Below are 24048 nucleotides of genomic sequence, written 5' to 3' on the forward strand. Positions count from 1 at the left end.
TTTTTAGGTGAAATACAGGTACTAAAAACACTTTGCCACATGCCTCTTCTGCTATGTGTCTCACTTTATTTTAAACGGTGCATCTTACTTTTAGTGTCTTTCAACAAACCATTTCCATTTCTAACCATAAAGTCAAGGTTCAAACAAAGGGAATTGTATACCGTTTTAATTATACAAAAAGATATACCATTTCTTACCATAAATCTTTTATGTAGAATATTAAACAAAATACATTAGGAGCCACAAATAGCCCTCTCTCCTTTAGTAAAAATAACTAAGTGCCTGTAATATTAACAGCATTTTAAAAAACTAAATGATACTATAGAATTTAAAGTGCAAAGTGATATTAGTTGCAACACATTTTCCCATAGACGAAATATATAGGGACTCCATTTTTTGCATGTCATTTTCAATTGCAGAAAATTGTTTGTATTATGATACTGATTTTTAACATTAAGAACTTTGTACTATAATAATGAAATATTTTTTCCTTTTAGTATTTTATTTCAAGAGGCCTACTGCATTCTACAATACAGTTTTTATTTCATTTTGAGTCTCAAATGTTTTCCCATGGAAATGTTAATTTTATTATTAGAAGTCAATGGGAAAATAATTCCAATTTGTATCTAACTGCTTTAAATCAACCTTATATGAATAAAGTTTATTTAAATTAACAAGAGGATAAACATTTTTGGTTTTGGTCTCTATTCTTGGCTAAATAAAAGCCAAAAGAAGTATAAGAAAGCATGCTTTGAGAGACATAAGGATCTATGAGTGATTTACATTTTCAAGACACACAAGAGTTCCAACGTAAGTTTGGAGGCCAGAGTTATAACTTTTAAAGAATAAATAAGTCTGTAAATCTGACTCATTAGTGTTGTTCTTCCCCAAATAGTCACATAGTCTCATTTGAAGATACACTGCATTAAATGGAATTAGAAATGGGTCACTCTGCCTAACTATAATGTAACAGTGAGTGATGCTACCCATCTTGTTTATTTCTATTAAAGGAAAGTAAAAATAAATTAAAAAACAGAAGTTTTACCACAGCAACTTTGTTTTCATAATCATTGGAAATTTGGACACAAACTTCTTCAGCTCTTGCTTGACAAGCTCGCTCCACCAAGTCCTTCCACTTCTTTTGCACCGTAGAATGCCAGCCTATCCACACTTTCTTCAGTAAATTTCTCTGGAAGTACTGGTCAGCTAGTTTCCCTTCATAAGCCTAAATGAAAGTATTATAACCTTAAAACACAGTGCACTGGTAAATACACTGGCAGTAATAAAAAGAAACCTAACACAGTGGTGAGCAGTGTACACACATTATTACTTAATCCTGTGTAGTTATTCTTATCTGCATAGAGGAGAACAGGCTTATAGAGGTTAGGTAACCTGCCCAAGCAGACAGGGAAAGCCATCCTTGCCTCATTCCAGAGCCTAAGCTCTTTCTTATCCATTACACATCATTGTTTTATGTAACTAATCAAGTTAGGGGAAAAACAACAACAAAAAACAAATGAAAGAAAATGAGTAACTTGCCACTTGCCATCTTAGTTCTGAATTTGCATGACCCTTTAGCTGAAACCAGGACTAGGACAACAGAGTGGTTGGAAGGCAAAAAGGTAACTGTGGCTTGAGATGGCATTATTCTCCCTTCAGCTTGGTGGACACCACCATAAGCAAGATTAATTTAATTTACAGACTTTCATCATATATAGTGCCAAACTGATTCAAACAGGAACATATGCTATTCTTTTTATCAATGAATCTAAATTCTTTTGAAGAAGTAGTTCCAATCTAATTTCAATCTTCTTAAATTTGAAAAGCTATTCAAAAAGTGATGGCAGCCTCAACTATTTCAGCTAACATAAAAAAATATATATTCTCATTATGTCACTTGATAAATAACTTTCAAAATATGGTCTAAATACTCATATTTTAAATAGCTCTTTTCAGTCTGATTAATGTAGATTGATCTTTTGGGATATATTTTAAAAAATGAAAGCATTAGGATGAATCCTATTCCATGATAGTGGAACATTAAATATTGATGTTATTAATACTAAATATTGTTTTAAAAATATTAACATTTAATATTCATTTATTGGAACTAATGCACAGAGATCACTCGATGGCTCACATGAGCATTACCTTAAAACTATATATATATATATATATATACCCACCTCCTATACTCTTGAGTCTTTATACTCTGTCTTCTTGTAGGATATATACATATTCATACTTTTCCACTTCTGAGACAATAACTTAATTATTCTCTCTCAGTTTGCCTGTACTCTGATATATTGATTCAGCTCTTATTTAATTAAAATGAACAGTGTTCAAATTTAAATTATGTACAAACTAAGGATAATTTTTAAAAAGCTATATAGACATGGCTTTAATTCTCACTCTAAGGTAAGTCTACACAACGAACATTTATACAATTTTATAATGTATAACTATAGTGTTGCCTCTTTTTGAGGAGAATGTATTCAGCCATTTTACAAGGAGAAACAATATGGGAACCATATGATATGTTAAAGACTGTAAATTCTTTTTCCATATAACCATATCTGAGTCAAATTTGTTAAAGGGGTTCCATTACCAAGGCATTTGTAATTTAGGTACAATCCCTACTAACCTATTATGACAAAGGAAATGATATATCAATAGATCTATAAAATATGAGGTATTTTCCCCCAAACTATACCAAAATCAAATTCCTTGAAATGAGAGCAACTTTAAATTCATTTTGACTTGATCCTAAACAATTCTGAATCCAGAAGTCTAGTGTGTGTCAGTCGTCTTTTCGTTTTTATACTTACATCCTGTCTGGATTTGACATGGCCAATCCGCCAGTGGAAGAATGTTCTCATCAGCTCCATCCTTTCCTTTTGCTTGCCTATGGCGTGAGACAAGCTGGAAATCACCTGTGAACAGCAACTAGGCCAGTTACTGTGATGTTACAGTATCAGCTGCTAGTACAGTGACTTTTCTCATATATCAAAAAGTGCTGGAGAATATCAATGGATCACTACTATATTCATCCAGTTAACTTATTATCTTTAAAAAGACCAAAAACACTTCTCCACATGAATACACTACATGAAGGGGAACAAAAGAGGAAAGAAATCTCTTATGTGTATCTTGGTAATCACCAAAAGAAATTTATGTACATGAAAATAAAGGATGGGACACAAGTAGGTTTAGTTATTCCTATGGAAAATAATACAATAATTAAAAATTAATACAAGAATAAACTCTGTGTTTCACCTAAACCTACTTGTGCCCTACCCTGTATGGTCAGACATTTAATTCAAGAAAAACAAGCATTCTTTGAAAGTTTTCCTACATATACAAAAAGTCTTTATTGACTAGAATTGAGGGCAGAGGCCTTTCTAGGTCCTAAATACCTTTAGTACCTTGGATTATAAGTTTCTCAATAACTGTTTTATTTAAAAAATATTTTTATTGATTTCAGATTGAAAGAGAGAGAGAGGAACATCAATGATGAGAGAGAATCATTCATCAGCTGACTCCTGCACGCCTCCTGCAGGGGATGGAGCCAACAACCGCCAGTATGGAACCGTGACCTTCTGGTTCATATGTCAACACTCAACACCCGAGTCATGCTAAACCACGCTGGCTGGCCACGCTCAATAACTGTTTAATAATTTTTTTCTGAATTCAACAAACTCATAAAAGAAAATAGTCATACTATGATATACTTCTTCAATGTTGTTATTCTTGTTATTTTATTTATTATTATATTTTAAAATGTTTTTATTAATTTCAGAGAGAGGAAGGGAGAAGGAGAGAGGGATAGAAACATCATTGATGAGAGAGAATCATTGACTGGTTGCCTCCTGCACAACCCCTACTAGGGATCAATTTAGCAACCCGGGCATGTGCCCTTATCAGGAATTGAACCATAACCTCCTCATGGGTCCATGCTCAAACACTGAGTCACAATGACTGGGCTTGTTCTTGTTCTTTAAAAAAAATTTATGGAGACTTTTAAATCCTAAGACAATACTCTCTCTTATCAAGTACTGAGTAGCTGAAATGTCTATCTAAAAATGGCCACAAAAAGAAATTTTGTAAATTGGGCACATTTACTGAGAGATATTTATTCTGGTTTCTTTAAATAATTTTTTAAAGTGGAAAAGGACACACATTCTAAGATATTATTAATATTCTCTTTCTAAAGTTGTATGGTGGTGGCTATCCACTTTCTTTGTTTTAAAAAACTGGACATATACGTACAACTCTTTTTTTATGTGTGATACTTTAAAATTAAAAGCCTTAAGATGGAGTTTTGAGGATAATAGAGAAAATGACTGATATTAATATCTATTAAAAAAAGTAAACTATGAAAAATGTTCAATTTTATATCATACCTTGCAATACCAAAAGAAAAGCATATATTTTAAAAAAACACTGGACTCCTTATCCAGTTAATTAAAACAGTGAGTGCTACATCTACAGAGCAGCAGTTGAGGTGTTTGCTGTGAGTCCTTTCTCTCTGAAAGCCACCATCCCCCTGGGGGCAGCCACTGATTTGTTGCCCACCTGCTTTGTTCAAGATGTTATCTGGAGGCACAAAATTACCACACACCTGAACCTTACTTTCAAGTTCTTAACAGGCTAACAGAAAGTGAAATAAAAGGTGCTGTTTATCAATAAAAAAACAGACTTCTTCAGTGAATAAAGACTTATCACAGATATAATATGAGAAACTTAAAATAACCCCTAAAAGATGTTTTAAAATGTGGATAATGCTGGTTCCCTAAAGTTCTCTTATGGGCAGTTAGGAAGGAAAAATTAGTATGTACATTTAGCATGTACTCTTAAAACTCCAAGCACACTGAAGTTGATCTCAAAGATAAAATGGCATGACCATGGCATGTTTAATAGGAAGATAAATTGTATATCTATGCACCTATTTTTCTACCAGTTTCTGAAGTGATTTTCCCTTTGTATCTTGCATGACCTAAAAAAAAAAAAAACACTTCCCAGCCACTTAGGGAGGAAGGAAAAAAAAGGAGAGGGAGGGAGAAGGAAAGAAAGAGAGGGAGACACACAGGAAGAGAAAGGGAAAGTGAGGGTGAGGGAGAGAGAGATGTGAGAGAGATACATCTATTGGTTGCCATCTGCACTTACCCCAACCGGGGATGGAACCCAAAACCTGGGTATGTACCCTGACTGGGAATCAAATCGATGACCTTCTGGTGCACCAGACTACGCTCTAACCAACTTAGCCACATCAACCAGGGCACTTCCTGACACTTATTATCTAGCAAGACATTTACGGAATCTCAGTTAAAAGAAATATAAAAGAGAACACCTCATCTTTTCTCCCAATGGAAATTTCATAGGCTTTCTGCAGCTCCTTCAAGCTGTTGATCTGGTTGCACAGTTGTTTTAAATGTGCTGCATGTTTTTCTTTCTCTTTTTTCATTTCCATACGGTGCCAGTCAATAAAATTTAGTCTCCATTTAGTTAGTTCAGATATGACGTTTGTCTGAAAAAGAAATATTCTGATAACTAAGCAGTTTGTTCCTTAATAGTGCTTCTTGAAATTACACCGAAATTAAGAAACACTTTTAAAAAATCAGAACAAGCAATCAACATGAAAGCTATTTTTAAAAAAATCACTAATGAAAGCATTTACAAGTTCAACAGTTACAGCTCCTCTTGGTTCACATTCACCATACTAAAGATATGGATTTTTTTAAATTTTAACTTACTTTGTATTAAATCTTGTCATTTAAAAAAATTTCAGGTCTTATTCATTAATTCACTAAATATACAGTTTCTTTGTTTATTCAGGAACTTAAATGTCCATATTAAGATGGGTTAGGAGAAAGGAAATGTAGGGCCATGCGCTAGGGTGAGCCATAGGACTGGATGCTATTTAGATAGAGGTGGACAGTGGGAACCATGGGAGTTGATGCTTTCTTCCCCCAAATAATTTATCACAATGGCTACATTAACAGATTGCTAAGTCTGATCGCTTTTCACTCTACTGATTGGTATAAATAAAAAGACCAAATAATCATGTTATCAAAAATCAGATAATATGGTTAACTGAACACAGAACAATTTAAATGGTTGGTGGTACACCACTCCACTCCAGTTGACTTACACCATGAAAAGAGACTTACACCAATGAAAGAAGTATGAAACCTGTTCCATGAGGAAAATGGTAGAAACTATACGAAAAGATTACATCTGGGATTTATAGTTCAAATAACAGAGAAATATAAATGCCCTAGAACTCTCATGACCACAATTTCTCTATGCATGTGAATATTCAGCTTCGTTTTCTCAAACTACCTTTCAGAAAATTGGTATTTTCTCAACTATATTTTAAATAGCAAAAAGAAACCCTGCCACTTCTTTTTTGGTAATATTTTTTTAAAGCGAGTCTTTAAAAAAAATGTTTTTATTGATTTTTAGAGACAGAGGAAAAGAGAGAGACAGAGAGAAACATCGATGAGAGAGGAACATCACTGATTGGCTTATTCCTGCATATACCCCTACTGGAGATTGAGCCCACAACCCAGGCATGTGCACCAACCAGGAATCAAACTGGCAACCTCTTGGTTCCTGGGTTGACGCTTAACTGCTGAGCCAAACCGGCCAGGCTCTCTGCCATTTCTGTAATACTTTGTTTTACTTAAAGGCCACAACATTACTAAAAATAAAAATCTGTCTTTATAGAGATATCAGTTATACATTGTGGTTGCTATAAGAATGGCTATAAAATGAATACATAATGCTAAAATTGGATTTTGTATTTCATATAAAGGAGACATTTTCATTAGTCATAGCTACAATATAATAAAGGTTCACTGAGTGTCTCAGTCACATACAGGGTTAGTCTTTCAGAACATCTGAGAAATTCACTAGACCATCCCATCAACTATTTAAAACCTTGCTATTTAAAGTATGTTTTCTGAACCAGCAGCATCACCTGGGATATTGTTAGAAATGCATAATCTCAGGTCCTCAAAAACAACTGGGGGATTCATATGGACATCAAAGACTGAGAAGCACAGATGTTAGACATTGGACTGATCAAAAACTAAAGATTAAAAAGAACCTTTTATTTTAAAGAAAAGAAAAACTGGAATTAAGAGCAAAACTATTACACTAATCCAACAACAATACCTTAAGACCTGAACTCCAAAGATCCAGTACACTTTCCACCTTTTGAAGGTTTTCTTCAGAAACAACGGAATTGCCCACAATTATTTCATGGATACCTGCATGACTAGAATTAGACCCTGGTGTGGAAGAGTCGCCTAAAATATTTGAACTGAAAAAATCCATGACCGGGTGAAAAGGCTTCCTTGGTGATGACACTGGTGATAACCCTAGAATGAAAAAAAGTTTAGTGTTTAAGGCAAACTGAAAACAACCGAAAATGGTGAGGACTTATATTGGAAGGCTAGAAGATGTCAGTTACTATGGAGGCTGAGAAAAATGCAGAGAAATGACTTTTCAGTGTAATTAATCTGGATAATTTAAATTTCAGTATTGTCGCTGATTTAGGACTAATTAGCATGAGATGCCTCCTATACTCAAATAAAGATGCTTCATATATCCATCTCCAGCCTGAGCTGAAACTATTATCATCTGTGTTATCATATGAGCATTTTCTAAGTGCTTTGTATGTTCCTATAATAAAAATGTTATAAGGATTAGCTCTCATAATACATGCTACCCTAAGAAATACATAATATTATCTCCATTTTACTGATTCCAAAACTGAGGTTCAGAAAGGGTTAAGGAATTGACCAAGGTCAGAGTGGTTGTATATATGTTATTATTACTTTATGTAGAACACTGGGATAAGTTTTAATACTATTAAATGTCAGCACTATACGTAGAGACTAGTAATTTAATTTGTCAGATACTCAACTATAAGATACCCTGTTTGCCCTCAACATAGAGGTGAGAAATATATATACTTTATATAATATAATATAATATATATATACTTTATATAATATATATACACACTCCCATCTCCTCTTGCCCATATACAGGGTGTAGAGATGGGAGTGAGAGCCAGAGCCAGAAAGAGAACTGGTATCTATCTTTAAAAAAGCACAGAATATTTTATCACACATGTATGTTGGAATTAGAGACTAGTGATCATCATTTCTTGCATATCACACTTTTGTTTTGAGGGTCCTATAACTAAGACTGAAGGGCTTTTCTCTCTTCCTTACTGAATGACTCAAAACAAAGATAAAGATAAATCTACTATAGAACTTGTTACTTAAAAGTAAATGAAGAATATTTGCAAAAGGAGGAAATCATTCTCTAATATGTATGTTTTGCATAAAAATATATAAACAAATGGTTTAAGCTAGTCACACTATGTAGCACTACCTATATATTCTGAAGATGGTTTAGGAACTCAAATAATAAGGCACATGAATAGTATTTTTTTACTAGATTTTACTAACTAGATCTGCACTCATGGACTCTGCTTTTTTTTTTTTTTTTTTTAAATAATACACTCACCTTTAAAAAAAATGGAATCTTGGTTCGCTATTCACTTGACCAAGAAAACCCCACAAAATCATGCAAATTAAGAGGTTCAGATCTTTAAGTGCACTTTAAGAACACTTGTGAAACTGCCAAGGCTATCATGGGGATGGGAATACAAAAAGCCACCATGTATTTGAAGGATGTCATTTTATAGAAGCTACTAGAGGCTTGGGGGTGGGGGGTCCCTCAGCCCGGCCTGTGCCCTCTCGCAGTCTGGGACCCCTCGGGGGATGTCCACCTGCTGGTTGAGGCCCGCTCCCCAGGGGATCGGGCCTAAGCTGGCAGTCAGACATCCCTCTGGAAGACCGGGAGCCCTCGGGGGGTGTCCACTTGCCAGCGGTGAGCAGGCCTAAGCTGCAGTCGGACATCCTTAGCGCTGCTGAGGAGGCAGGAGAGGCTCCCGCCACCACCGCTGTGCTGGCAGCCATCAGCCTGGCTTGTGGCTGAGCAGTGTGTGGGAGCGCACTGACCACCAGGGGGCAGCTCCTGCATTGAGTGTCTGCCCCCTGGTGGTCAGTGTGTGCTATAGTGACCAGTCATTCCCAGTCGTTCTGCTGTTAGGGTCAATTTGCATATTACCCTTTTATTATATAGGAATAGAGGCCTGGTGCACGGGTGGGGGCCGGCTGGTTTGCAATGAAGGGTGTCCTGGATCAGGGTGGGGGTCCCCACTGGGATGCCTGGCCAGCCTGGGTGAGGGGCTGAGGGCCATTTTCAGGCTGGCCACACCCCCTTCAGGTTGGAGGTCCCCACTGGGGTGCCTGGCCAGCCTGGGTGAGGGGCTGAAGGCCGTTTTCAGGCTAGCCACGCCCCCCGGCAACCCAAGCTTCCAGCCTCTCTTTTTTTTCTTTGATTTATTTATCTTCTATAATTGAAACTTTGTAGCCTTGAGCAGAGCCCAGGACCGGCCAGGGCAGGTGGGAAGCTTGGCTTCCTCTATCGCCAAGGGCAACCCAAGCCTCCTGCTCACTCCAGCCCCGTGGCCGCTGCCATCTTAGTTGGGTTAATTTACATACTCGCTCCTGATTGCCTTGTGGGCGTGATTTGAGCATATTGGAGCGATGGTTAATTTGCATGTTTCTCTTTTATTATAGAAGCTATATGCACTATTCTGTCGTTACAATGGTGGAGTTGGTAGGTGTGTCCAGTCCAAACAGTTGTGCTGGACACAGAGTCAGTGGCCCAAAAAGAGTGCTAAATTTTTGCTGCACATACTTAAAAATGTAGAGAGTAATGCTGAGCTTAAGGGTTTAGATGTAGAGTCTCTGGTCACTGAGCACATCCAGGTGAATAAAACTCTTAAGATGAGGTACAGAACTTACAAAGCTCATGGGCAGATGAACCTATACATGAGCTCTCCCTGCCACATTGAGATGATCCTTACTGAAAAAGAACAGACTGTTCCAAACCAGAAGAGGAGGTTGCACAGAAGAAAAAGATACCCCAGAAGAAACTTAAGAAACAAAAACTTATGGCCTGAGAGTAAATTCAGGATGAAATAAATACTGATAGAAGTAAAAGAAGGAAAAAAAAAAGAACTTGGAAGATCCCCTATAAATTACATTGCCCAAGCCTTCTATTTATAAGTGAGAAAACCAAAGGATAGAGGCATTTCTTATATGGTGGCTTAAATGGTCCTTACATTAAATAACATTGAATCACCTAGTATGAAAAGTATTCTATTTTTACTATATTATTTATTCTATGTCAAAGAAAAAGTTTCAATCTGGTGCTAGTATGCTTTTAAAACCTCTGTAACACTTGCTAATCAGGCTGAACACACCACTACCAATAGTATTCAACCAAACTTTAATAACTTTGTTTGAGTTGCATTTATTTTTACCATTGCTTTCTATTTGTAACAAGATTATATTAGTTTTATGCTATAAACAATAATAACATATGTAATATATATTTTTTTAAATAAAAAGCTAAAAATTAATATATATGAAAACACTTAAATGATAGAACAGGTGGAATAAAGATAGGAAGAAAATCATAAAGTCAGTATATAAATGCCTGAAAATTGGGAAATGATGCATTATGAAAAAATTGAAATCGGCCAAACTATCTGAAATCCTTTTGAATCTTTAAAAATATTTGTCCTCTTGCCCTAGCCGGTTTTGCCCAGTGGATAAAGCGTCAGCGTGGGGATTGAAGGGTCCTCGGTAGATTCTGGTCAAGGGCACATGCCTGAGTTGTGGGCTCAGTCCCCAGTAGAGGGCGTGCAGAAGGCAGCTGATCAATGATTCTGTCTCATCATTGATGTATTTTTCTCTCTCCCTCTCCCTTCCTTCTCTGAAAACAATAAAAGTAAGGACTTATATGCAAGTATATAGGCCTAACCAATGGACACAGACAACAGGGGGGTGAGGGCATCAGTGGGGGGGTAGGGGGTAACGTGGGGATAAAGACACATATGTAATAACTTAATCAATAAAAAAATTAAAAAAATAATAAAAAGAGAGCCATAACACAAAAATAAAAAATTAATAATAAAAAATAATAATATATTAAAAAGAAAATTGCCCTCTAACCTAGGAGATTTAAGAAAGGATGTCACATAGTATAATAAATAAACCTGTTTGTCTTAATTGTACTATTTTGATTATAAAATTATTTTAAATAGTATTAGTAAGTTAGCAACAACAGCATTTTAAATTCCTGCCAATAATATGCTAAAATATTCCTCTTACTACATAAATATTCATCAAACCACAAAATGTTGTATATTAATAAAAACAAGCTAAAGAAAGTAATACCTTCTGTCTTTGAATGACTTGAAATATTTAAATCACATCCTTTTCTAACTTCCGTCCTTGTTTCTCTTTCTCTTCTTACTGTAAAGAAAAACACCCCAAAGCACTCTTAAATAAAATATCTATTCACATACACTTAATTTAAGAAGGTTGAGGTATATAAATAAAATTTTAGAACAAAGAAAATATAACATGGTGGGTTAGAGGAACATTAAAAAAAAGAACAAGAATAAAGAAAAGATTCTGAAACTAGAAAAAGTCTTATATTAATAAACTCAATTCCACCCACCAAATATGGATGAAAGAAAAGTCAGTCTACTGTGGCATTCAATTCACACTGAGAATCAGTGGATGAATGACATTAGAACTTAGAAAAGGCTATGCTGTATAATAACATTGGATATTTCCAGGGGCCGCTGCTTTTCACTAGCTGCAAACTAAAAAGACATCCGTTTCCCCCAAAACAGGGACTTCCTTATTTCCACCTCAGGAACCTTTAGTCAATACATGGCGAAAAGTGGGAAAAACCTCACAAGAATGACTTTGCCAACTCTGACACACCTCACTTACACTAAACAATGGCAACACCAAGAATAAAGGGAATGCGATGACAAATTTACATAGTCCATTCTAACCAAGTCCATGTGTAAATCAAGATAATCTAAATTCTCTGCATGTTGTATGCTTAGGTCTCAAGTCCTTTTTGATAAAGGCAGAGCATAAACAAATACTACCCTACATACGAAAAAGAACAGGGGTCTTAAATCTCAAGTGATAACCGTGAAAGGTTGCAGAGTTGGGGCATGGAAAGAACTCCTGTGTTGTGTCACTGGGAACAATAGTACAGTAATACTGTAGCCAAAGAAAAGCAAACAAGCTTTTGGTGACCACCTTAAGGGCAGAGGTTTAGAGGGCTAATACACTAATTGCCTAAATTCATTTGTAAGGGAGTATATGCAACACTTTGGGTTTGCTCAGTAGGAACTCCATGTTGAGGTGCCAGTATAATCAAAACATGGTCAATATCACTGATATAAAAATGAATTCAAGGGTCGTATCTCTTAAAGATCAATAAATTTGGACAGAAAGTATTCAGTGCTAAAATGGTTCAGTGGTAGAATAAGTATATGTATTTTACAATTGTGGTCTACTTGTTGATCCAATGCAACAGGTCAAAGATTGAGAAGCAATGGAAAGGCCATGTCTACAGAGGGAGAAGGACAATAGACACTAGGGCTGTGACTTATCAGAAAACAAGGAGCCTGCTGACTGTGAGTAGGCTGTGTCATGTGCCTTTAAGTAGGGATCCTTAGAGTTTATTGTTGATAACTGCCCATTATCAGAGCTGTTTTACAAGGGCTTTCTGTACCCTTGTTTAGAATGAGCTGTTTGGGATTCTGTACTTTACTAAATAAGGGACAAATAGGTAAAAGGAGCTTCATCCTTCTTTTTCAACCTTTTACTCATCTATCATCATACATCCTGATTTGTATTAGCTCTAGCTCTCAATTCTGTCACTGACATAGGCCAAGGATGGATTCACGTTTGTGGTGATAATTCAAACAGTCCTCTATGCCTATATAAATACTGCTGACAAAGTCCCAGCATATGGTTCATAAACTTAAGGGATTCTGAGGGCTACCAATGACCATCTTTAATTTGGGGGATTGGGCATTTATTTTTAAGATAATCCTGACAAATAACATTAGAACAAATACAGAGATGTTACATATTTTACTAAGAGACATGCAATAGCTACAGTGTTGCTTTAAATTTATTACTTTTCAGAAAAGTAAGTCAAAGGAAGCTCAAAGATCCAGCTGTCATATAAGAGCCAAGAATAACATTAAAACGTAAAGAGTTTCCCCAGATAATAGTGATATTCACCATTGACTGGAGAAGCATTTTCACAATCGTAAGTCAATTGCATTTATAAGTTCAAATAACATCTTAAGAGATGTTTTGAAAAATATACATAACCTTGATTATGAAGAGTATCATCAATTATAGTATGAAATCTAACATCTGGCGCCACTTCTCCCTTAGAATGAGATGGCTGTGAAGTACCTGGTTCAATATTTGGAGTCACTATAGTATAACGAAGCAATTCTTCATACTCTTCCTATGAGAAACCAATAATAAATAATGTTTTATAACACTGTCGCAATGGACACTCAGGCAAAAGAATAACAAAAGCTGTATATATTTACTATGTATAAAAGTGTATAGCTATTTTATATTATTATATTTTGAAATATTTTCAACAATAGGACATGGGTAGCTTTCAAGTGTAGTCAAGACTCAATTTCCAGCCCCTCTCCCCTCCCGGGAAGTTTGGGGGTAGGACTGAAATTGCCAATCCTCTAATTACATGATTGGTTCCTCTGGCAACCAGCCCTCATCTTTAGGTGTGGGTGCAAAAGTCATCTCATAACGAAGGACACCTTTATCATTCCCATCGCTTTAGAAATTACAATGTTTTAGGAGCTCTGTGCCAGAAACCAGGATGAATACCAAATATATATTTATTATAAATCATATCACAAGTATAAATGAGTTAATTAGGTCCCTCTAGAAACACGTCTGGATAAGACAGAGATGAAGAGTACAGGAAAGCACTGAAACCTAAAAAGATGGCATCAAGTAGGAGAGATACCATCCAAAGGGAAGGCAAGGATAAAACATCTGTCACAATTCCCGAATGCTTCTTTACTAGTAAATAATCAGATACTTTAACAGCAGCTTCCCAAAGTCTAAATTTGTAATTTCAATTAAAGGAACACATTTGCTCATAAAATATTTTCTTGAAGCTTTTCTCATATTATACTTACTCAACATAATGTAACAAACATAATGTCCAGCTTTTTTCTTCTTAAGTGATATAATTATAAAACTCAAGATATACCACGTTAGTATTCTCTCGATTAAAACCTACTCTAGAAATATGAATCCATATTTTTGATAAAACATTTAGAAATGAAAGAAATTCAGAAATTTCATATAAAACCCATACCTTCTGCAGTCAATTTATCTGTCACTGTCCAAGCAGCAGAATGTGATGAATGTTGTGGCAACAGGGACTAGAACCTAGAGTAGAACACTAAGGAATCTAGGCCTCAGAACTTTGGATGGTTTGATGTTGTATTAATTGGCATTACAGTGAAAGCAGCATTCATAAAGAGATAGCTACAATGAGAAAATTCCAAGAAAAAAATGTTTGAGATTTACAGCTTCTCTCACTGTGTTGTTTGAAGCCTTTGTACAAAGAGTAAAGAGCTCATGATTATTTTCAGAAAGATTAAAATAATGTAAGGCATTTCCCAAAGTCTGTAAAATAATTCCTAAAGTTTGGTATAATCTGATATACATTATACATTATATACACACTAGAGGCCCAATGCATGAAAATTTGTGCAAGAGTAGGCCTTCCTTCCCCTGGCTGCTGGCATCGGCTTCCCTCTGGCAACCGGGACCCCAGCTTCCCTCCTCCGGCCACCGGCAGGCACCCGGGGCCGGGCGGCTTCCCTCTGGTCCGGGCTTCGTCCGGAAGGACGTCTGGTCTAATTAGCATATTTCCCTTTTATTATTATTGATTATAATTATAAATGTAAATGGCATGAATGAAAAATGTATTCCTAGTTTTCCCTCACAGTATTTGTTGAAAATAAGTAAGTCATAACAAATTTAGACATGTCTTCCTACCTGAAGATCTGAAGAGCTTGAACTGTTTTGGTTGCAGTCATTCTGCATAACTGGAAATGAGTATTTCTCCTCATCTGATGACATTCTGTAAAAATACTATAAAACAGTAAACGTTAACTTTAGTTTTTCCCCCTCAATATTTAAACTAAAATAGAATTCCTTTTATAGAGATGGAACACCATCCAAAACAATAATTGTGATATTTTAAAATCATTCCACATATTTGAGCAACCATAGACAAAATCACTGGACAGGAAAAAATAGTTAAAGACTCAATTCCCAAAATTAGTGAGTTTATAAAGTAGCAAAGGAGATGAAACAAATACATGAAAGGTTAAAGAAAAATGGAGGCTCCTCAGAAACATCCGCACAGTAGAGGGTTGAGAATAATGGATTGTGATCTCTGTTCTTAACAATGTGTGATGACCTAGATGTTGTGCACTTTCTTTGAAGATGCTGAGCCAAGGAGAATGAACAATTTGAGCAAATTCCCTGCTTGGGAAACTTACCTTTTAGAAGTATTATTTTAAGAAAAGTAAGCCTATACAAAACAACAGATTCTAATGCGCACATAGAAAAATTGTTGAAAGTCTTAAAAATAAATAAATAAAAGTACCTTTAGTAACTAGTAAGTAAATTATTTAAAAGACAAGTAGTGAATATTCAAACTATCTGAATACTAGTAACATGTAAGACATTGGTGAGGAAGTAAGATGAGTCCTCAAGGACTTACAATCTATAGGGAGGGGCCAGATAGGTATATAAGTGACTGATGAAAAAAGTGCTGATAGACCCTATATAAAGGAGGTGCAAATAAAGGAGGCAGGAGTAGCCATTTTTCATGGGGTGAGATCCTGAGGGTGTGAAGAAGTAAGAATGGAGCCAGAGAAAATTTTAATAGAGAAAATGACCCCAGTGTTGCGATCTGAAAGACAGATAAAAGTTATCAGGGTATACTAGGCAGTAGAGTTGCATAAGTAAAGACACAGAGGCATGGACAGGTATGCTAGGAACGTAAGTATAGTAGTTAAGGCTATAAGCAAAGGGTGTAAAGCAAGGCTTGGCTGAGAGCAGCCAGATCACGGAAGATCATGATTATGTCATGTTAAAAAGTTTGGTCTTTATTTTAGAGAAGTTATTAAAATGCTTTAAACAAGTGATGACCAGATCATGCTTGTCTTTTAGAATGATCACTCTGGCAACTTTCAAGATGAATTAGAGAGTTGGGTCCTGAAGAAAGAGAGATCAATGGAGAGCCGAATGCAGCAGTCCAAGAAGTAAGTGTTCCCTCTGGCAGTAATCCAGGAGATAAATGAGGACCCGAATCTAGGAGTCAGCAGTGGGAAGTAGATGGAGGGTATGACTATGAGACAGTTGTGTTATGGCAATGAAATGAGAGACCATGGTTAATAATTGGTTCAGGGATTAAAGGGAGGAATTGTTAATGGCTTTCAGGAGTCTGACTTGAGTAACTAGATAGATGATAGTGCCACTCACCAAGGCAAGAAATGTAGGAAGATGAGCAGGTTGAGAGGAAGAACACTAGGTTCAACATCAGATGTTTTGGGTGTGCAGTACCTGTGAGGCACTGAGATGAAGCTGCAGGTATGTAGCATATGGCCACCCTGTACGCTGTGCTCCAGCCCAGGACTGCCACTTACAGTGGTTGCAACGTGAATGGTGCTTCCTGGAGTTAAACAATGTGGGAGCCCTGCTTTGGAGCTTTAGGTTGAAGGTATAGTTTGAGGAATCATCAGCATAATAGGAAATGCTGAAGAACGAGAGGATAAGATCACCGATGAAAAGGAGCGATAGAAAAATTTCTTACTCCGAAGTCCATATACCCAAATTGTATGCACTATTTTTAGTATAAATGCACATGCGTGTATTTTTCTAGGAAGAGGATCCTTAGCTTCCAGTATGTGTTCAGAGGAAACTACAACCCTAATAAAGTGCAGGGCCACTACCATAGTGAGACAAAGGTTAAAACCACGACCACTAACATTTAAAGCGAGGCGAGAAAAGCCAACAAAGAAGACTACAAAGACCAATAAAACTATCAGAAAGAACAGCATCACAAAAGCTTAGAGAAGGAAGTCAGAGTCACATACCAAAGAAAGATGAGAACTGGACAGAATCCCTTGAATCTGGCAGTCAGGAAGTTGCTATGACATTTCCCTGAACAATTTCAGTGGAAAGTAGAACAGGTCTCAATCACAGTGGGCTGAAAAGTAAGTGAGATGAGGAAATTGAAGCAGAAAGGTCGGATCCAGGGAAACCACAATATTAGAAGAAACATGGATTGGGGCTAGATTGTGGAAAGGACAGCTCAACTTTATTCAGTGGCTGTTCCTGAATATACACATGACAAGTGAACTAAATCTCTGCCTGCCTGTCTTTCGCTAAGCCACTTAGGAAGGATAAAATAAGCACATACATCTCAGCAAGGAATGGCTGCTCCACAGGACGTCAAACCCACCCCTGTGGTAACGTGGTCCATCTCTGTTTCCATCCACTTCTTCCTTTAGGATGTGCTTGCTGGTCAGTGAAGTATAGGAGTGGGGGTGGGGTGGGGCTGATTATTTAAAAAAACAAAGGAACTGCACAGTATGGTCGGACTTACAGGAGTCTTTGAATAGAGACACTGCAGACACTTAACAACTACTGTACTTTTGGAAAATACGGGCTCAATCTTCCACCTGCCCTGCTGTGATGCCAACAAGGTATGGCCGTTTATGGGAAACTCTGCAACGGTAGCATTACTTCTCCTAGGTTCAGAAACAAAGGAGGAAAATGGAGCTTGCTTTCACGGGTGGCGGATGTACATCGGCTCACTAAATTTTCAGTGTTTTCTAACCCAAAACGTCAGAAACCAGGGATAAAAGGTTCCGAGGGCTTCTTTATGGCCAGGTAAACCAAAGTACGTCTTGGTAATCACCTGGCTGATGGGGAAAGAGGGCTCCTTCTGGGAACTCAGAAGTAAGCCCTAAGAGGCAGAGGAGGGGTGACAGGTGCAAGCCGGCGGCAGGGTGCGCCCCGCGCGGACCCGGTTACCTGCAGGCAAGGTCAGGGTGCGCGGGCCGCTCCCTCCCCGAGGGCTCGCAGCAGACGGGAAAGCAGTTGCGAGTCGGCAAAGGGCTAGTCCTTTCCGATCACTTTCCTACCCACCCGTTTAATCACATTCTTACTTAAAAACAAGGAAGCGTTTGACATGGTTATTTCCCTCCCTTAACGTTTTAAACGGCCAGAGCCTATGGGACAGTAACCGCTATATTTGAGGCATCCCTCCTTCTGCCCTCTCTTCGCCACGACTCGAAGAGGAAAACCTCGCGACCTGGCCGCCCCGCCGAACAGCAGAAAGGCCGGGTCTAGGGGGCGGTGCTCCCAGCCCGGAGCTCGGGGGCGGAAATCTGGGCCAAAGCACTTTAAAGCCCACTTCGCTGCCTCCGCCAGGGGCTCGGGGTCGCCCAGGGCGCCGCTACCCACCGTCGCAGCTCTCCAGGAACCCCGACTCCTCCGTCCGCGTCCGCCCGCCGCGCCCCTGCTAAAGCCACAGCCAGTACCGGGGCTCCCTTAGCAGCAGCCTGACAGTTTCAAACTGCAGCGAGGAATTAAGGACGGCCCTGGGCATTGGCCCCGACCTTCAGCAACCTGACGTGTGATTGGTCAGCCCGCCGGGGGCGGGGTCTTAGACCGCGGCGGGGAGAAACCGGAGTTAAGTTACTAGGGAAAGCCCCGCCCTCTGGTCCTGAGGGGGCGGGGTCTTAAGGAGCCCTGCGGAGCGTCTGGGAGCGCATGCTCAGTTCCGTTCTGCGACTGCCGACTGCAAGCCGCTTCTGAAACCGGATTTGGGCTGCTGAGCAGGGCCGAAGTCAGCCACGGCGGAACGCTGTTGTCTTTCGTTAATACCCAATCTATGCGTGTGGTCCTCATGCATAAAAGTCATCTGCGTCTACAGGTGCCCTGCAACAGGATCACTTGGAGGTGCTTTTTAAAAAAATACAGATTCCTGAACCCTCTCTCTCTGAATTCCTTGGGTGTTGAGCAGGGCCAGGGAATCTGAATATTTAACTGTGTTCTGGACACTGTACTCAACTCATTTAATTCTCAGATTATCTCCGTGATAGAGATGCTGTTTCCATCCTCATTTTACAGATATGAAAACAAGCCCAAAGAGGTGACTTGCCCATGATCACATGGCTAATAAGAGCAGAACTGGTATTCAAATTAAGGTAGACTGGGTTCCAGAATCCATGTTCCTATCAGTAAGTCTGTTGGGAACAGTGTGACTGTTACGGATTAAATAGTGTCCTCAAAAAAAAAGACGTTCAAGTCCTAACTCTAGTACCTGTGAATGTGACCGTTCTTGGAAGTGGGGTCATTACAAATGCAATCAAGTTAAATTAGATCATGCTGGATTGAGGTGAACCTAAATTCAATAACTAATGTCCTTGTAGATGGAAATTTAGACACAGAGAGAGATACAGGAGAGAAGATGGAGGCAGAGATTGAGTGATGCATCTGTAAACTAAGAAACATAGATGATTGCCAGCAACCACTAGCAGCTAGAAGAGGCAAGGAAAGATCTGCCAGCGCTTTCAGAGGGAGCACGGCCCTGCCGAAATATTAATTTTGGCTTCTGGCCTCCAGAACTGAGAATGCATTTCTGTTGTTTAAGCCACCCAGTTTGTGGAAATTTGTTATGGCATCCCTAGAAAACAAATACAGTGGCCCAGACGTTGAGATAAGAAAGTGCTTATTGTATCTGGGGAATGCATCAAAGCCAGAAAGTAGTCTTAGTAAGGGCAGAGTGGCACAGGATGAGGCTACAGATGGAGGTGGGGACCTGACTGTTAAGGATTTGAGATTTCATTTAAAGCTCAATTATATGTTTTCAGATGTTCCAGAAAGAGATGAAAACAACTTAAATTGAAGGGATGACCAGGGTATATTTCACTTCCATACATATCACACTGCCTGATTAGGCAGCTACTCACCCGGCTTCATTTTTATTTTTTACTATAGAAGGGAATACATTTTTAGTGATGGATAGATGATATAGTGTCTATTTATGTATCCATCCATCCATCCATCCATCCATAAAAAGAACATGGTAGATTATTTTTGGCAAGTGGCTCACAATGCATGTCTCCAAACAAATCCTTTGTAGCTGGACTACAGTGTATTTAAAATCCTTCCAAAAGGATAGATTCATTGAATATGTTTTTTAAATGTTTATTTATTGATTTTAGAGAAAGCGAGAGACATCAATTTCTTGTTCCACTTATTCATGCATTCATTGCTTGATTCTTATATGTACCCTGACTGAGGATGGAACCTGCAACCTTGGTCTATTGGGACGATGCTCTAACCAGCTGAGCTACCCGGCCAGAGCTCATTGAACACATTTAATTGAGTCAGAGGATGTCCTCTCCAGAGGAAGAAAGACTGTCAATAAGCAAAGACACAGGTTGTTGGCAGGAGTCATGGCTGCAGTGGTCTGCAGGTGAGGCAGTGTAGCAGTGCTGTGCAGGGGTGGGTATTTGTAGAGGAGTAAGAGCTTGTACAGAATATTTTGATTTCCTGGATTCCACAGTTGCATTTTGCTACACAGCACTTCCTGGCTCTTTTATTGCAGAAAGGGAGTTTATTTCTTAGCTCTCATCATCCGCCTTCTGTTCTTCCTAATCATAAAGACTCATTCTTGAACCTCTCTGTTACCATCCTCTAGCCATATGAAAAAAGCTTCTTATCCTTAAAATTTTCTTTTCCTGATCAAACAATCTGGGACTAGCTGTGAGGCGGGATTAATTAGTTTTACAGAGAACAATGTTACAGAGTCCCACTGATGTTTGAGTGCTATACAGATGCTGTATTCGTGGGTCTTTAGGGCTTCTGATGGTGGGTTTGCAGATCAGCGTAATTCAGCTCAGAGAGAAAGGAAAGATCTTACATTTTAGAGTGCTTAACCCAAAATGTACATGAGTACTCGTTATGTACTAAGCAATGTGCTAGGCCATTTCACATATATTTTGCTACTAGTCATTACAAAATTCTGCATAATTAAATGATGGGACCAGAAATACATTCACAGTAAAAATTTAATTTGATAATATGCAAAATTATGATGTGATATTAACCATTATTATATATTACAATACTCTATTGCATATTTATCTCTAAAGTTTAAGATTTAATTTTTATAATGACTTTTGCTCTTTAGAATTTTTATTAAGAAAAAAGCAAATAAATAAACCCAGATTAATTAAATGCCATGTATATTCTACAAACTTTCAGAAGAAAAATGAGACTTTGAAACCGTCAAGTGTCATATTTATCTATTGATATATAACATACATAATCCAAATACTACATAAAGCAATCTCTATCATATAACTTAAAAAATATATAGATTTTGTTAATATGAAAAAAGTTAAAAGTTTTTTTTAAATTTATGGGTTTTTAGAATTTTATATTTAAAAAGCATTTTATGTTGGGATTTATTCAATTTATATGAATCATTATTTTCCCAAAATGAGTGGGTATGTATTTGAAGACCATTGTATTGAAAACACACGTCATTGATTTATATCTACATATGACCCTGAACACTTACAAAATTTACAAAATACCCCAGAATTCTAAGAAAAACGTATGCCAAGTGCATACTCACCTATAAAATCAAAATTTAAATTCAAGATTGCAAAATAACATGATAGTCCTGTCTAAACTCTAATTCAAATAACTGAAACAACAGTTGAAGATATTGACATCTACAGTATAAAAGCATCAATTTTACCATGAGAATGAGGGAATGAAATTGATTTCTGGATTTCTATGAATCAACACCCAAGCATCTTTAGAAAAAAACATACAACTTTAAAAGTGAACAGCTATCACCTCGCTGGTATGGCTCAGAGGTTGAATGTCAACCTGGGAACCAAGAGGAGGTCAAGGTTAGATTCCTGATTGAGGCACATGCCTGGGTTTAGGGCTCCAGCCCCAGTGGGGGGCATGTAGGAGGCTGCCAATCAATGATTCTCTCATCTTTGATGTTTCTATCTCTCACTCCCTCTCCCTTCCTCTCTGAAATCAATGAAAACATATTTTAAAAAAGTGAACAGCTATTAATTAATTTATGGTCAGTGACGATATAATTGTATTAACATAATATAAATATATTACCTAAATTATTTAAAATTATAAGTAATACTATCTTACTAAAATGATGAAAAATCTATATGGGAGGGATTTTTCTTTTTTTGGAAGCAAAAGGGATTTGAAGAAAACAATGGATATACTGGTATCAAACACTACCATTTAGAAATTAATTTTTAGGAAAAGCAAAGTTTAATTGTCAGTTTTGCAGTTTAAATATTTTCACCCTTCTAATAGATTCTAATCACAGTTGACTGAAAACTGTAACTTTTCTCTTGTACACTTTGCTGATGATAAAATAAGATAAAAATGAAACAAGACTTAAAAAAACTCTAGAGGTTTTAATTTACTATTTTAGTATTTTTGGTATGAATCTTTTCTCATCCTCTTCAGTTAACCTGTCTCTGACCATAAAATCCCAAATCTCCTTCAAGGCTTATCCTAAATACCACTCCTCTAAGAAGTCTGTGGGGGGTTTTTTTGTTTTTGTTTTTTTAATATATATTTTTATTGATTTCAGAGAGGAAGGGAGAGAGAGAGAGAAACATCAATGATGAGAGGGAATCATTGATCAGCTACCTCCTGCACACCCCACACTGGGGATTGAGACCGCAACCTGGGCATGTGCCCTTGACCGGGAATCAAACTGTGACCTCCTGGTTCATACATCAACACTCAACCACTGAGACACACTGGCCTGGCAAAGAAGTCTGGTTTTGTTTTGTTTTGTTTTGATAGTACTTCTTATGATCTCTTTCTCACTCATGTGCTTTGTATGTTTAACTCATTTTGTATTCTGCTGTAATTACTAGATCCTTTGGGGCAGGGATTGTGCCTTCCTCATTTTTTCGGTCACCTATAGGACCAAGCACAGACCTCACCTGCAGTAGGTCTTTAATAAACATTTGCTGAGTTAAAAATGCTGAATATTTATGGTTTCTCCATCCTCTATAAAATAATTTGTGTTTGCTGTTGATGCAACCTCTTTCCTTATGTCAGTAGGCCTGCAAATTCCACCAGAACAGAGTGAGCCTGCAGCATGACTCAGCAAAGTAGGGTCTGAGTGTGGTCCCTGCTCTCCTAGTTTCCGGAGAATGGAAGTAAGTTTGTTCCAGCCACACCAGGTGGCAGTGTGACCCACACTTGCATGGCCACCAAGGCAGGTGTATGTGGAAAAACAAGGCAGTGATTCTACAAGGACATTTGAAAATAATTTAACATAAAAGGGCAAAGTGAACTCAATTTTCTGTATTCTGTTCAGAGATTCCAAGACTCCTGTGATTTATATAATTGCTGCTGACAGGGAAAAATGAGAAAAAAAAAAAGTTCTATTATTTGCACTGTCAACAGGTACACAGAGAGAAATAAATATGTATCCTGGCAGGCCAGCGTAAATCTAGCATTTATATAAAGAAGTAAGTTAATGATCATATTGAAAGTTAATGTTATGGTATTATTTTATAAATATGAGAATAGCTTTAAAAGGTACAATTATTCTTCAGAGTTCAAACTATCCTACCTATAAAAAATTAAGAGATTGGAAGAAACTAAGATGGCGGCATAGATAAACACCGGGAAATAGTCGCCTCACACAACAATTGAAAAATATCCCAAAGGACGGAGCAAACATCGTCCAGAACAACAGGAAGGCTGGCTGAGTGTAATTTCTACAACTAGAAGAAAAGAAAAGCACGCTGAGAGCCAGAGGAGCTGCTGAGGTGAAGTGCAGAGGTACGGCGGCTCGCGTGCGCGCGGAAAGGGGGTGGCACCTGAGGACGCGGCTGTCTTTTTGAATCACAAGCTCCCGACTGCTCTGAACTCCGGTTCCGGGAAGTCTCTGGGGACCCAGGACTCATAC

General features: G+C 37.8%; 1 protein-coding gene and 1 pseudogene across 4 annotated transcripts in view; one reads left to right on the plus strand and one right to left on the minus strand.

Annotated features, from left to right (window-relative positions):
• POC5 (POC5 centriolar protein) overlaps positions 1-18634 on the minus strand; it is a 38171-nt gene extending 19537 nt beyond the window's left edge. The window contains exons 1-9 of one of the 3 annotated variants that reach the window (XM_081089757.1): positions 18519-18617; positions 17144-17256; positions 15033-15128; positions 13311-13452; positions 11334-11411; positions 7180-7385; positions 5351-5527; positions 2829-2933; positions 1046-1225 (exon numbers count right to left, since the gene is read on the minus strand). In XM_081089757.1, the coding sequence (XP_080945883.1) occupies positions 1046-1225; positions 2829-2933; positions 5351-5527; positions 7180-7385; positions 11334-11411; positions 13311-13452; positions 15033-15116 (972 nt within the window). In that variant the 5' untranslated portion in view covers positions 15117-15128; positions 17144-17256; positions 18519-18617. Of the gene's footprint in view, positions 1-1045; positions 1226-2828; positions 2934-5350; positions 5528-7179; positions 7386-11333; positions 11412-13310; positions 13453-15032; positions 15129-17143; positions 17257-18518 lie in introns of all 3 variants that reach the window. The other 2 variants (XM_081089756.1, XM_081089758.1) reach the window with 2 other exon arrangements.
• Positions 8070-10051, plus strand: LOC308518052 (large ribosomal subunit protein uL22-like; annotated as a pseudogene). The gene is made up of 3 exons: positions 8070-8103; positions 8490-8713; positions 9666-10051. The product of its transcript is annotated as a large ribosomal subunit protein uL22-like (transcript).
• Positions 18635-24048: the final 5414 nt, after the last annotated feature.

This window comes from Myotis nattereri (assembly GCF_964212035.1).
Source record: "Myotis nattereri genome assembly, chromosome: 4".
NCBI lineage: Eukaryota > Metazoa > Chordata > Mammalia > Chiroptera > Vespertilionidae > Myotis > Myotis nattereri.